Source organism: Siniperca chuatsi, linkage group LG18 (genome assembly GCF_020085105.1).
Source record: "Siniperca chuatsi isolate FFG_IHB_CAS linkage group LG18, ASM2008510v1, whole genome shotgun sequence".
NCBI lineage: Eukaryota > Metazoa > Chordata > Actinopteri > Centrarchiformes > Sinipercidae > Siniperca > Siniperca chuatsi.
This window is the reverse complement of record NC_058059.1, coordinates 7,304,712-7,319,541: the sequence shown is the minus strand read 5'-3', so window position 1 is coordinate 7,319,541 and position 14,830 is coordinate 7,304,712. Positions and strand designations below refer to the sequence as shown.

At 39.2% G+C, this 14,830-nt stretch overlaps 1 protein-coding gene across 1 annotated transcript in view; it reads right to left on the bottom strand.

Annotated features, from left to right (window-relative positions):
- Nucleotides 1-14,830, bottom strand: part of lamc3 (laminin, gamma 3) — a 101,367-nt gene that overhangs the window by 29,500 nt on the left and 57,037 nt on the right. The window contains exons 10-11 of the mRNA XM_044175459.1: nt 11,049-11,247; nt 211-320 (exon numbers count right to left, since the gene is read on the bottom strand). Of these exons, the coding sequence (XP_044031394.1) occupies nt 211-320; nt 11,049-11,247 (309 nt within the window). The remainder of the gene's footprint in view (nt 1-210; nt 321-11,048; nt 11,248-14,830) is intronic.

The following is a 14,830-nucleotide window of genomic DNA, read 5'->3' as shown; positions in this document are numbered from 1 at the left end:
CCTAAAATAATAAGCAAAAAAGACTCCTAAACTAATTGTGTTGCATTCATTAATGGCAATGCAGAGTCTTTACACACACACACAATACATGTTACAATCTATTTATAATTTTGTCATCATGATTGTCCATACTGTAATTTGTACAGTATGGATTTGTACAGCATACTGTGTTGTATGCTGTACAGATTGTAGAGGCAAACAAACACTTACAGTTGTGTCCTCCAGCGTTGCTGATTCTGAAAGCTGTCAGGTTGTACAGGAGACGTTGGAACTCAAAGGCAGACAATGGAGGTTTAAATCTCATCTCATTTTCATGAAGCCTGTGAAATGAGAAAACACATAATTTACCGTATGTTTGTGCAGTGCATTCAAATGCTAACAAACTATGATTAAACACCAGAAACATCACATTTTACAGGTACGAAAACCTAAGTTGAGTAAATTTGTTTGTGTGGCTGATTTATGAACAACTGGAGCAACTACAGCATTACAGCAATTTAATTACTCTTCACAACTAATAAGATAAGACATGCCCTGTCAAAGATGTGCTTGAATTTTTATGGTAGGTTATCTACAGCACTACCAGCAGACACACACAGCGTGAAGAAAAATTTAAATGTGCTGACTTCAACACATATTTAGGGTCTTGATCATTGAGCTTTGCCGTCTGCTGAAGGATGTTCTGCGAAGCCAGGCTGCACAGCTGACATCTGCCTGTTTTAGTCCAGGTATCTTGCACTCTTATCATCTTGATGAGAGTTGCTGTGTCAGCTCCATACAGGCGATGTTGTGTTACAAAATTTTCTCCCAGTACCATGTGAAGGTCCCAAAGGCGAGAATCAGCAGCATGAAAGAACATCTTCATGTACAAGTGAAGGAAACACAATTACAGGTAAAACTTTCTAACACATGGCACCTAACAATTAATGAGTTTCTCACTTTCTAATAAGACACTAAGTCTGCAGTTACAAATGTTAATAAGAATATATATATATATATAATAAATAAATGGAATTTGGTCCAGATGTGAAACATCACATCTATTATTTGATGGATTGCCATGAAATTTGGTACAGACATTCACGTTCCCCTCAGGGTGAATTGTAAAACCTTTGGTGATCCCTTAACGAGAGAAAAGTTCAAACCCTGGCTCCTTTCTCAACTCCATACAGCTGGCCAATTACGGAGTGAAATGGGCGTGAATGTCGGATTGTCGGTTCTGAAAAGTCACAGAAATGTTCAGACACAGCTCCCCCTAACCCGATGTTGGAAAGGTGTGGGGGGAGGGGGTTTCCGAAGCCATTTGACTGTCCGATAAGCAGTTATGATGGAGTATACTGGCCACTTAAGTAAAGCCTCACAGAGCTGCTAGCACAGTTGTAGACTCCTAGTCTTGTTTAACTATTAACAAAAGCATTTGTTGCAACAAACCACATTTATAAAGGGCACCTTATTTGAAAGTGGTACCCAATTATAATATATGAACCTTGTAATTATAGGCAAGAACCAATAAAGAATAAAGTGAAAAACCTTTAGTTTGTTGAAAATATCAGCCTAAGTCAGGCCTTTCATGTGTGAGTGTTCGATGGCCTCTATGTTATTAGGTCAACTGTTCCTCACTAACTCGCTTTCAAAATGTTTTATTTTGGGCATGGCCTCTGTCTTAGCATTCACATTTATACTGTGCAGATGTGAGCGTGTGTGTGTGCATTCCTGGCTTGCCACACAGACTCTCCATTGATGCGGCGGGTCCTTGTTCCCTTGCCTGACATGTAGGCACAATAATAAAGAGAGGCAATTACAAACTGGGCCTCAAAGCCATGGTAATGGAGCTGGTCAGACAGCGATAAGCAGAGTGTGCATGAAAGTGAACAAACTCCCAGTCAGGCTTTCCCTATGGAGCGTCAGTGTCTCTTTTAATCAGCACTAAGCAGAGCGCGGAGAGCCATACTGTAATTAAGCCTGCTCCACTGAGGATGAGAGAAGATCATCAGGAGAGAAAAGCCCAAAAGAAAACTGGACACACACGTGCACACAAACACACAAATACACACCCACACAAGTACCCTTAGAGAGAGAACAGAGATAGAGATACAAGGTGAGCAAGGGAGCAAGACATAAATGGTTTGTGAGGGACGGAGAAAGACAAACAGACATGAAGATAAGGTACAGGGAGGATAAGTAAGCATGTAAGTAACTGTAAAGTTGAAAAATACAAATGAGTTACACAAATAAAACACGTATGGGCATATTATTAGCATATTCTAATAGCATATTCTAATTGTGCCATTCTGCTTTTGAAAAAACACATTTTAATTAGATTGTCTATTAATATCAATACATAATCTGGAAAGTTATACATGCCTCCATAACTAGCCAGTTAGACTAGACTGTAATTCCTTGCTCTCTGGCATCAGTAAAAAATCCCTCTCCCACCTCCAGCTCATGCAAAACTCTGCTGCCAGGATTTTGACTAGGGCTAAGAAACATGACCACATTTCAACGATCCTGGCTTCCTTACACTGGCTACCTGTTGCTTTTAGAATTGATTTCAATATAATATTGATTACGTACAAAGCCCTGAGAGGCCTTGCCCCAAGTTATTTATCAGATCTTTTATTGCCCTATGTCCCTTCCTGCTCCCTGAGATGAGTCGTTCCTGGTTGTTCCAAGGTCCAGATTAATACTCAAAGATGATAGCGCCTTTGCAATCAGGGCTCCTAGACTAAACCCACTTTTTTTAAAAATTGCTTTTCGGTGATTTCATTTACGTTTTATGACATTTTAGTTTGTTTTACTCATGTTTTATAATGTGTTTAGTTTTTATGGCTTTTAGTTTGCTTCTCTCTCCTCTTTGTTTTATATGTGCTCTGGTTTCTATTGTAAAGCACTTTGTAACTGTATTTTGAAAGGTGCTATATAAATAAAGTATATTATTATTATTATTATTATAATAATGTAAAACGATGGATGCCTGCGCCCCGCCCACTTTTTAAGTAAGGCTTGCCCATGAACCGATGTATCTCGCTATCAGTCAATTTATCAATGGCTCTGGTCCTTATAAGCAAAATGAGCTATCATGCTTGGTTGTAACCCCTTTTACACGTCGTTACACCCTTCCAAGCAACGTGCACGCATCAAAGTTTAGTTGTAACCAATTCTTCTTAAGAGCGGAACAGACTGTAAAGGGTTCACTGAATAGTTGCATTATTTAATTGGTTAGTTGGTTGGTTAATTGGTTAAGCTATTCATCTTCTAGGTTTTGACCCTTAATCCATATAAAGCCAGATAGATGACTAACCATGTTTTATTTATTGGTTAGGAGTCTGTTGTAAGCCCATAGTTGCTGCTAGATATACCAAAACCTCACAGATTCTAATGAATAGTTGGATTACAGTTATATATTATATATTTGTTCATACAGCCCTGGATATCCTGAAAAGATATTGTAAATGCAAGAAGTGGAAGGACTGAGTTTTTGGCCTGGGAGTGTAAGGGTTAATAAATCATAAATAAATCATAGGTTTACACAGGAACATATTAATTCCATGTTTCTTCTTGCTTTGCTCAGTCACCTATAGCCAACGGTTTGTTTTCATTTTGGCAGCAAAGTCTGCTTTCTGTTCAATATATTTAGCTGGCCCTGATCTATGATCAAAACATGACGGAAATGAGCTCAGTGCCAGATGGACCACATGCCCTCACTACTACTAGCACTCTGCTGACTGCTGCAAATTGGCTCATACCTTTTAAAAGCATTCATATGAGCAGTTTCCTGAGACACTTCTCTTGGCAGTTAAAATAGTGAACAGCTGATCCCCAGTAACTAACGCACGTAGAACGTTTATCAGTCGATTGTAAAAAGTAGCTGAACATCTGGGGGGTTCCATCAATATTATGCTTACATGCTGCTTATGATCACATACAGCTACAAGCAAAGCAATAAAACCTCCCCGCCTACTGGTTTCAAGGAAACAGAACGCAAACAGAGGGAACATCAGAGAGAAGAGTGGATGCTACCTTATATAAGCCATTCACCTCCTCAACTCATCAATCCCCTCTGCTTGAATCCCAGATTCCATAAATTTCTACTTCATCTGATTTTGATCTTTGCACCAGGTGGGAACACACAGCCACTTAATGGGTTAACATATTTACCAGCTATGAATGCAGATGCTATCAGTCAAGAGAGATGTGAAGTGTGTGTGTTTCCACTCATGTTTATTTATGCTTTCACATGCCTTTAGCAAAACACGTACTGTATATTCCCATTTTCAAAAACAAGATTATTTTTTTATGCATATGTTGCATCAGATTGTTGCAAATCACACAGCCAGATGGCCACATGGATTAATATGAATGTGTAAAAACTCTAACTTGCACAAATTCTTGACATGTTTGCATGTGTGAGTGAGTGTGACAGAGAGAGGCAGAAAGAGACAGAGGGAGTATACAGAGCATGTAGTGAAGTGCATCTGTGCATGTACCTGAGAAGTGTAATGAGATCTGTGGAGCACTTCTCCAGAGAGGAACACTTAATGACAGTCTCTGTCCCCCAAGCTCCAGTGCATTTCAGAAGGGGAACCAAACAGCTTCTTTAGCTGGGGCTCTTGGTGCTAAGGGGAAACTCATTACTAGTGCGCAGGCACCAGAGAGAGGCATGGAAGTACTGGAGGGGACAGAAAGACACAAGCCCGGTTCAGGGGCTGGATCCTCTGATGGTGCAAGCAAAAAAGATGTGCCCTTCTTGACTGGAAGACCAGGCTGAACCTGTGCCTCCACCCTTTAATATAATTATTCACAGGAACCAAAGTAATGGTGCATCCAAGAGCTCCTCGTCAACTTGTAAAGTCATGACAAGTTTATCGTCAGGAAGGTGGCCTTAAGTGGTCAACAAAGTGTGAAAAACCAGTGGTAAAACTATGACATGTTTCATGATCAATATGAATTGTGACGTTTAAATGATATTGTTGTTTTCGATTGAAGCAGGCAGCTGTTTTCAGTGAAAACGCTCTTAAAAACCCACTGTAGCTACCTGCCCAGCACCAAACATGAGATGAACAAAGTTAGCAGCCTAAAAGCCAGATATTTCCCTCAGGAGTTAGATGAGAACAAAAATGAGCTAGAAGGAGAGTGAATTCTGCTCCGTATCTGTTGGATGTGTAAAATAGGCAAATGTTTGCTAACAAACACCAAATCAACTTAGAAGAAGATACTATGCCAATGTTTTGTTTACAGTTTGTTTCAACTGTCTCCAAGAGGCTTGATGGACAACTGACAAATAGGTTAATGGTAAATATATTCATAAAACAAAGAACAAACAGTAAGGTTTATACCTGGGTTCCATTATTTTCACCTTGCATTGCCTTTTTTCCATGGTCAAGTTCAAGTGATAACCAGTGGCTGATGACAACCTAAGTGGAAATACCTGCTACAGAAAATGTGGATGTGTGATATTTCCTGACTACATGAGTTAAAGTGGATCGTCTGAACTCCATCAAACAGTCGATCAGTGCAAAATATATTGTGGAATTCTCAGGACTGCATTCCTCTGAATTTGAACTGCATTTTTTTTTAAAGCAACATTTTGAGAAGCTGTTGAAATCAGACAGTCCTTGTCAGTCCAGTATGGGTAGCTGGACAGCTTCCAAAACCTACAAATGGGCCATCATCATTAAAGATAAAACCTGACAGTGAATTGTCATTTGTGATTTTTGGGGGAGTAACGTGTTGGATATATACTTTATTTATCCATCTGTCCTGTGCTGAGCAGCATGGGTTGCCAGATATCATTGGTGAGCACAGGTTTTAATTTTGGTCTTCATACAGACAAACTCTCTGTGACAACAAGACTTCAGGATGCTGCACACAGTAACTACAGCCAACTGTTGTCCGCCAAGAAATAGCACCTGACCTCCCCTAAAACCACAAATTGTCTGAATTAGATCTGTCACTGTTCCTTTAGAACATTTCTGCTGGTTTTGGTAGATTCTTTTGGGGGGAATAACAGACATTTTCAGTCACTTGTGGGCAGCAGTAACAAGTTGTGATATCAACACTGATATACAGTATCATCACCTTTGAAGTTGATATGGCATAACTTGTTAGCAAACAGTTGATTATTTACACATCCAGCAGTTACAGAGCAACATTATCATTCATTTCAGTTGTTTTTCTCGCCACCTGATGAATGTGTGATGAATGAATAAGGCCAATATTAAATCTTTTAGCTCTATTTTTGGTGTCTACCAACTCCTGAGGGAACTAGTTAGCTATTTAGCTGCTAAATGTTCCACTATGTTCACCAGCTAGTCTCTAACTATGTCTGTCTGCTGTTTGGTGCTGAGCAAGTAGTGTACATCCTCTGGGGGCCATGAATGTCTGTAAAAAAAAAAAATTGTGACAATTTATCAAATAATCTTGACCAAAGAAGAGGACCGACTGACTGACTGACAGACTGACTGCCATCCCTAAATGCAATGCTGCTAGAATGGCTAAAAATATACCAACATACACAGGATATAGATATATAGTTTACATGCAGCAAATATCTACATAAATATCTAATATAGCAGCTGAATGTACAGAGTCCAAGTGATATATTCCACACTGATACAGACACAGGGTTTATTACATCATACTAAAAAGTAGCAGCGTGCACAGCTCCAAATCGTAAACACTATATCGGGTGCACGATCGTAGAAAAGATCAAAACAAACTCACAGATAGACAAACTCTTCTTGTTTACTGTGGGCAAAAATAATAAACACAATAAACAAGAAGACTCTTTATCTGTGATTATTGGATTATACTACTATCACTTTGCACTCTCTTACACACTATCTCTCTCTTTCCCATCACATGATGTTCTAGTTGAAGTGGGCATCTCTTATTTTAGAGACTGTAGACTGCAGTTTTACAGTCTCTAACATCCATCAAGTCAGACCTTTTCTGACCAAGGATTCTGGCCAGCTCATGCTTTAATCATCTCCCATATGAACTAGTGCAGCACCCGTCCTAGGAAAGTACTCGGAATAAGCTACCGTACCTTTTCTTCAACTTCAAAATTTTACATATTACTCGTTTTTTTAGATTCCTTTCAGCAGTAGCCAACAATCAGCTGCCCAGTGTTATCAAGACCAGAATGATCCCAGAAATATGTGGAGGCTCTACAGGACTGTTTTGAGCTAATGGACTAGAACATACCCTGTGGAGCACACAGAGAGGACAATGCAGGGCTCCCTGGCTACGTAACATGTCAATGTCCATGTGGACCCTTCCATTAAACAGATTGTTATTTTCTGTGGCTCACTTTAAACAAACACTGGAAAACAAAGAAATCCCATCTTAGGGAAGAAGAGGGTTTCCAGGGCTGGCTACAGGGAGGAAATTAAGTTGGTCTGCGGGTGCTGAGGAGGATAATTAAAGATAGAAACACAGGGGCAGAATAGAAGAAAAATTGCAACAAAACAGTATGAAGGAGGTGCTGAGTGGGATGAGAAGGATTACTGGCTACAAGAAGTCAGGCCAAGAGGGGAATGAGAACAAAAATAGAGTGAATGACTTAAGCCTGTTTTTTAACAGGTTCAACATGGAGACCAGGCCAGCTGCACTACTACTCCCCCAGGTTGACGGGTCTAATGAGATCTCTCCACAACAATGTGACTGATTACACTGATGCTTCCCCACAGGCCATCACACCAGGGTTCATCTCTTCAGCACTGGTCTGCCTCCTCCAGTCACTCCCGCCTTCGGATTGACCACTTTGCCGTGAAGGGCAAGAAGGAAAAAGGCCTGCAGGAGTCTTGGTAGAGAGCAAATTGGTGCAAGGATAACCAAGCGAAAGTCTAATGTAAGATGAAAGAGCTGGTAGAGGATTTCCAGCAGAGAAAGTGACAGTAGCACAGTCCTACAAATAGCTGAGTGTCAATATCAACAACAAATTGGACTGGTCTGAGAACACAGAAGAGCGTAAGAGGGGAGAGTAGGCTGTTACCTTTAAGAAGGAACTACATGTTCTAGCACAATCTGCCTTTTTGGTATGCTGCTGAGGCAGACACTATGAATATCTTAAAAGTAAAGGCTGATTTTGTCGCTGGGCCAGAGACAATAGCTCAGGATAGGTTCACATTCTGTGAAGTCTGTCTTAAAATAGTACTCCCATGCCCCTATGTATATTAGAGTAATATAAGAGTTATTGGTGGCTGTAACTGATCCTCCTGTCTCTAGTGGTCATGAGAGATTGTAGCTAAACTTGATTTCAATAAAAGTGATGGGGGAGAAAATCTACAGTTCTCATTTACATTCTTTTTTCTGTACAAAATTCCCTCCTTCTGTTACTATCCCTTCACTGTTGCTCAATAGTGAAACGAAACGAGGGAATTTCGCAGTAAACAGACTGTAATTGAAAGAAAGCTGAAGTCTCATATTAGCTTCAGCTCAACTTTTAGGGCAGATTCACACATAAAAGGTCCGGCCACTGAATCGAACCAATGCGAGGATGATACATTGTTTCAATTTTCCAACTGGTCCAGTTTGCGTTCACAAAGGCAAAACTCAAACAGCCCAGAAATTGTAAACAAAAGCCATGTGGTGGAAATGTCGTTCGATTATTGGTCATACACAGTCTGTGGGTAAAAAGACAACAAACCCCTCCAAATTTCAATGTACATATGGGCATGTGAGTATTATTTTAAGAAAAACTTGAAAAAAATGTGAACCTATCCTTAACTTAACGGCATCTTGGAATAAAGAAAATACATTTAAAACTCATGATGCAGTAAAAACAAAACGCAGGCTGGAGAAAGACTACTCAATCAGTGCTTTAGTCTCAGTTTCCGAATAGAGATGCTAATCAACTGTCAACAACACAAAACAATCTATTACAACTGACACACACACACAACTTAATATAATCTAACAGTAGACACAGAGAAAACAAAAACAGCAGACTGCCAGCTACGAGTAATGTAAACACAATCAGCTCTGTGTGACAGGAACTGTGTCGCAGCTTGATTTTGATTGCTGCTATATTTATCACAATATCAGATCCTCTGATTGCTGCAGTATTCAAAGAGGTGCTGTTGCCCTCGGATTATAATAAAAACTATACCAACAATACACATTTGTATGATATTTCTTTCTGAGTTTACATCTATCTGTATATTTTTCTGTACATATGCTACTGGAGGAGTATGAATGTGATCAGATTACTATAAAAACAAATTAACAATTCTACATGCAGGTGTGGGAGGCTACAGCATGCATTATACCTCAGTGAGTAAAACTACTTAGACATTTAAAACTGCAACTGTTTACAGCAAAGTGTTGTGGTAGGTCAGAGATGTTTTAACCCAGAGACTCATGGATAAAAAATATGGACAAAATATTTAATAAAAACTTAACTTTGCCATTAAATTAGAAAATCACTGAGCCAAGTCCTGGCATGTGGGCTGCAGCTATCCATGGCACACACATGCAGTGTATGTTTCTATAGAGCTCTGTACAGCCTGAAGTGCACACACACACACACACACACACACACACACACACACACACACACACACACACACACTGTAATTACCTTTAGGAATACGTCCAACCAACATACCTCCACAGTTCCTAATGATGATAAAAGAACTGTGACTTCACACTTTTCAGTACCTACATGCCAACCTACTCCGTTTATATCTGTATAATGTGTTCGTATTTGCTTACCTCCCTAATGGTTATATGACCATGTTTTGGTATAATATTTATATTCTACTTTTTCTTGCTCCTTTAATTATGTTTTCCTCATTGAGATAAATAATGTTTCATTTCATCTGCTGGCTGTCTGTGGCTGCTTGTATCAAATTTGAAGCCCTGGCATTGGCATAACAGTCTGCATAGGGACCACTGCCCACATACTGTACCTCCCAGCCATGGACCCACTCTACACTCCATCTAGTGCTCTGCATGCTGTCGCCATTTCCTTTCATATTTCCATATTTCACTTAGCTCTCCCTTCCTTGCTACAACCTGGTCATCCTCCAGTCCAAAATTCTCAACATCTAGTACATGGATTGGTACAAAATGTTGTACAGACATTCATGGTCCCCAGAGGATGAAGCCTAAAGAAGGATGATATTTGTGGTTTTAAGTGAAATGTCTCAACAACTATTGGATGGTTTGCCATGAAATTTAGTGCAGATATTCACACCCCCCTTAAGATGAATTGTACTAACTTTGGTGATCCCTTAATTTTTCCTATAGCACCATCATCAGGTCAAAATTTAAATTTGTCCAATACTTATGTTTATGACCAAGTACCTGCAAAACTAATGACATTCCCATCAGCCTCAGCTGTACTTGTGTTTAGTGCTAATTAGCAAATGGTTGCATGCTTACAAGCTAAACTAAGATGGTTAACATGGTAAACACTATACCTACTTAACATCAACATGTTAGCGTTGTCATTGTGAGCATGTTAGCACGCTGCCTTTAGCATTTAGCTCAAACCACTACTGCACCTATGTACCCTCTAGACACTTAGTTTTGTATTAATGTGTTGTCCTGTGAGTTTGACTGTTGCTCCCCCTTAGCATCACTTTTTTTGCACTTAGTGTCATTCTACTGCTGCATACATTTCAAGTCACTCCGGGTGAGACCATTGGCTAAATGTATAAAATGGAAAAATGGAAACGTAATGCTGCTGCTGTGTACCTGCCAGATCTACATGACAGCGCATGGGGGAGCTGGCTCATCATGACATTCATGCATGGTCCTGATATATGGTCCCGATAGACCATGACAGCACAGTCAGTGTGGGTGAGCTGTAATCAGTACATGGGTGTCCTGGATAATCTGTACTCTGCAGACTCTATATATTGTTACAAAGAACAGGTCAGGCAACAGGGAGATGCATAGATGAAGAGAAAAACAAACATCCTGACATCTATTCTTATGCACACATTCTGGCTTTGGTATTTTCCAGAGAGACTCAAGTTCATAAAAAAAGCATGTGCACAGACTCACAAACTGACAACTCCATGCCTGCATCCTTGTACCTGACAATGAAGGAGTACCGCGGAGTGAGGCCAGAGTCATGGTCAAGCACTGGTTGGGGTGAAAGGTCAGCAGACAGGGTGATTCCAGAGCCTTGGAGGAGCACAGTGACGTGGTCGGGGAGCAGCTCGGCGGTCTCAGAGGTGAAGGTGATGGAGAGGAGCTGGCCGTAGCTGTAGACTTGGTGACCCAAGAATTTCTCTAGTGGGGTGTGGGGCAGAGGTTGGATGTTAGAGAGGTGAGTGGAGCCAGCTTTGGTATTGAAGTCTCAGCCTACTCTCTGCCATCAATGTAGTAAACACAGTGACTGTGTGCATGCAAGTGTGTTGTTGTGGAAGCTGAATTAGTATTTATTTTTGTGTACATTCAGAAATTATTATTATAATTATTCTGCCTGTTCCTTTCTCTTTCAGTTTGTGTGTGTATATACATCAGAGGGGTACATGCTTTTTGAGCCCACATGAAGCACTGCAGGAGTCTATGTTTTAATTACCCACCCTCTCATCTCCGGCTCATTACAGCACATTAACAGGACTTCAAAGATCTTAGCCACCACTAGACATCCCCCAAAACACACACAACTTGTATTTTTGATATATAAAAATAGGCAGAAGTGTTGCCCTCCATAATATGGAAATATGAAAAATGTAAACAACACATGCTATTGTAGAATGTCTTGCAGTTATGCTCTAAAAATGAAAAAAATCATAACAATTTATAAAAAAAAAAACTGCTTCCATTATCTACCAGCTCTGGGTGAGCGAGTGGGCAAAACTGACAGGTTGCATGCTTGGTTGCCACCTTGTTTTTGAGCGTAATCGTGTGTGAAGTACATCCTGAGCTCTTCTGGGGGTTGGGAGGGCTAAGAACTTGAGTGGGTGATTTTGCTTGCGAGGGGCCTCTGGCATCATTCAGAGCAATTCAACTGTCTGATCGTCTAATATCTGCTCTACCAACAACCCCTTTTATCATATCTGCCAAGCCCTTCTGTACATCTACAGCCCACTCACACTGTGACATCTACGGCCAGGTTAATCAATGTTTTTATCAGACCTGCAACACTTTTGTAAGGCCCCACTTTTTTTTTTTTACTTTTTTGACACCTTGAATTTAGGTTTTTGGCTGCTGTTGGTGATGTATTACTCAGTGATGTGTTAAAGTAATTAGTTAAAGTTATTACTTTCTAAGTAAAAAGCTATGTAATTATTATTTCAATTAAGTCTAAAATGTTTTTTTCTTCTTTCATCATCTCAAATATTTCATGGTCTAAAAAATAATGCTATTTGCTTTACCAATCATTTCATTTGGTTTATTATACATTATATTGTTATATTAGTATTCTTGTTGTATCTTTCCAACTACTATTCCAGCTGCAGTGGCACTTGCTTTTTGATCAGCTCCATTGTAAGGGAGTTTTATTTTTTTATGTGTGTTCAAGTGACACATTACTGTGTCTCTCTTCTTTCAAATAAGCTGCACGCTTTCACAAATAAGAAACCAAACTCAAAAAGTCAAGATGTTGTAGCTTTTTTCAGCTTTTTACATGAAACAATACATCCTGCTTCCATCATAGCTGTTAGCTTTTAAACAATTAAATTTTAGTGTGAGGATACATTAATGAATGAAGCGCAACTGTGGGATCAGTAGTTATAGGAAATGAAAAACAGGCAGTGATGAAAGGGGAAAGACTTCAATTACATGACTAATCAATAGTGCTTTCTGTTCTGAATCCAATAAGGCATCATTCATGTCAATGTGACTTCAAAATCAATAGTAGTACAGCCAATCAGGAGCAAGGGAAGCGGCTTAACAACCACCAATCATCACCAGTGAAGACAAAATACTTTCTCAAGTGAAATGAGCTGCCACACATCTCAGTGTAGTTTCAGAATCAATACATATTGATGACAGGAATAAAAAAATCCGCCAGTCCGGAAAGAAAAAGAGGATTAGATTAAATCCATTACCAATTAGACAGGAATGCCTTCAATGAGCCCTCTCACACCTAAACATCTTAACCAGTGGAAAAACAACCGATATGGATGAGAGGTCTAAATGAAATAACCAATCAATACTCACTCCTGAGTCCAACAAGCCACCACTCATACCAGTGCTTATTTAGACCCAAACACATAAACTACTCAAGTATAGTAGAGATTGCTCATAGTGTTTCAATTGATCCGTTTGCTAAAATTCCCTAAAAATATATTTTCTTATTTACTGTAACATGCTGTCTATTACTTCACTGTACTATTTCAAAGTCGTTCCACTTAAAACTGTGGTCGACACTGAGGTCTGTGGATTATCCTGTTAGCTAGCTAACTTTGTTAGTGTTAGCTTGCCGGCTAAAATGCTTTAGCTAACGTTATGGTTACAAGAGTTTGTACGGTGTCCCTCCACACAGCATATGGATTACATTTACATTTATTCATTTAGCTGACGATGATTAACATTACCTGCAGTTTTATAAAGAAAGTTAGCTGCAGCTAGGTAGCTAGCCAAAAAAGGCTGGCACTCACTGTGTTCAAGAAACGGTAAATGTTGTGTGAGGAAAACATAAGAAAATTTATAAAATGATTAAATGTACACCAATATCTAAAAAAAGGAAAAACTAAAGAACTGAAAAATAAAATTAGCAAATAAATATAAAATAAATAGATAAATAGAAGTGTAAAATATGTTTTTATTTATTTCATATACGACAAATAGACAAAACTGGATGTAAAGGAAAGATATAAAGCTTTATATTTCTTCTTCCATTTTTATTATTTAAGTAACTATGAATTATTTATTGATGTATTCAATTATATTTTTGGCTTGTCTGAGTTCCATACAGTACCTTTCTGGAAAATACCTGGGAACATTTTAGTAAAACTTTCACAACATCTCTGCACCCTCTTCTATGAGGTGCAGTATATTTGGTCTCGAGTCAGTCACTCAGATACACCATACTCAAGCTGCACTCAACAGAATAGCATCTGCCAGCAGATGATCATTGCTGCTTTAAGTTTATAAATGAGAACAGTCTCAGCAGAGCCACTATTTTTGGGGAACAGGGAAGAGGCAATTACCTATGCTTGGGGAGTGACGCACTGTAATAATGAGTAATGTAAGAAACTCATGTTCACAGAAAATAAAAGTCAACAGATATTACTTTTGAAATGATTAATAGGAAATACATACTGCACATTCCTTGCATAACGGTGGGTAATGAGCCCAGTAATACTATTGTGTGAATAAGCTAATATTCTCCTGAAGTGCTCCCTTATGGTTGTGAGTGGCTATGCTGGCCATTATTCTGCTGGGTGTTTTGTTTGCATCAGTGTGGTTGCAGGGTGTTCTTTCTCTCTCTGTGAGGACAGTGGTACCAAAGCATAATTTCTCATAACCCTAATAGACCATCCAGGAATGGCCCCACTTGCGGGCCCCTCTCCAAAGTAATGAATCACTATAAAAAAACAATGAAAGGATTATTCATGTGTAAGTGTGATCGGCTGTCTGTGTATTGCCATGGATTTATATTCATTATTATATTTTGCATGACAAATTGGAAAGAATTTAAAAGTTAAGCAATCTCTAAATATCACAGCATGCCGGCTGCACATGTGAGAATGTTTCTCTTTTCACAATACTCACATTTTCTTTGTAACATTCAGTGTTGTAGGCCTACTTAACCCATTAGATGATAAATGAATCGATTAATTTTGATCATTGATTAATCAACAAGTTATTTATTAAAAGGACAGTTCAACATTTTGGGAAATACGTTTGCTTTTGCTAGAGA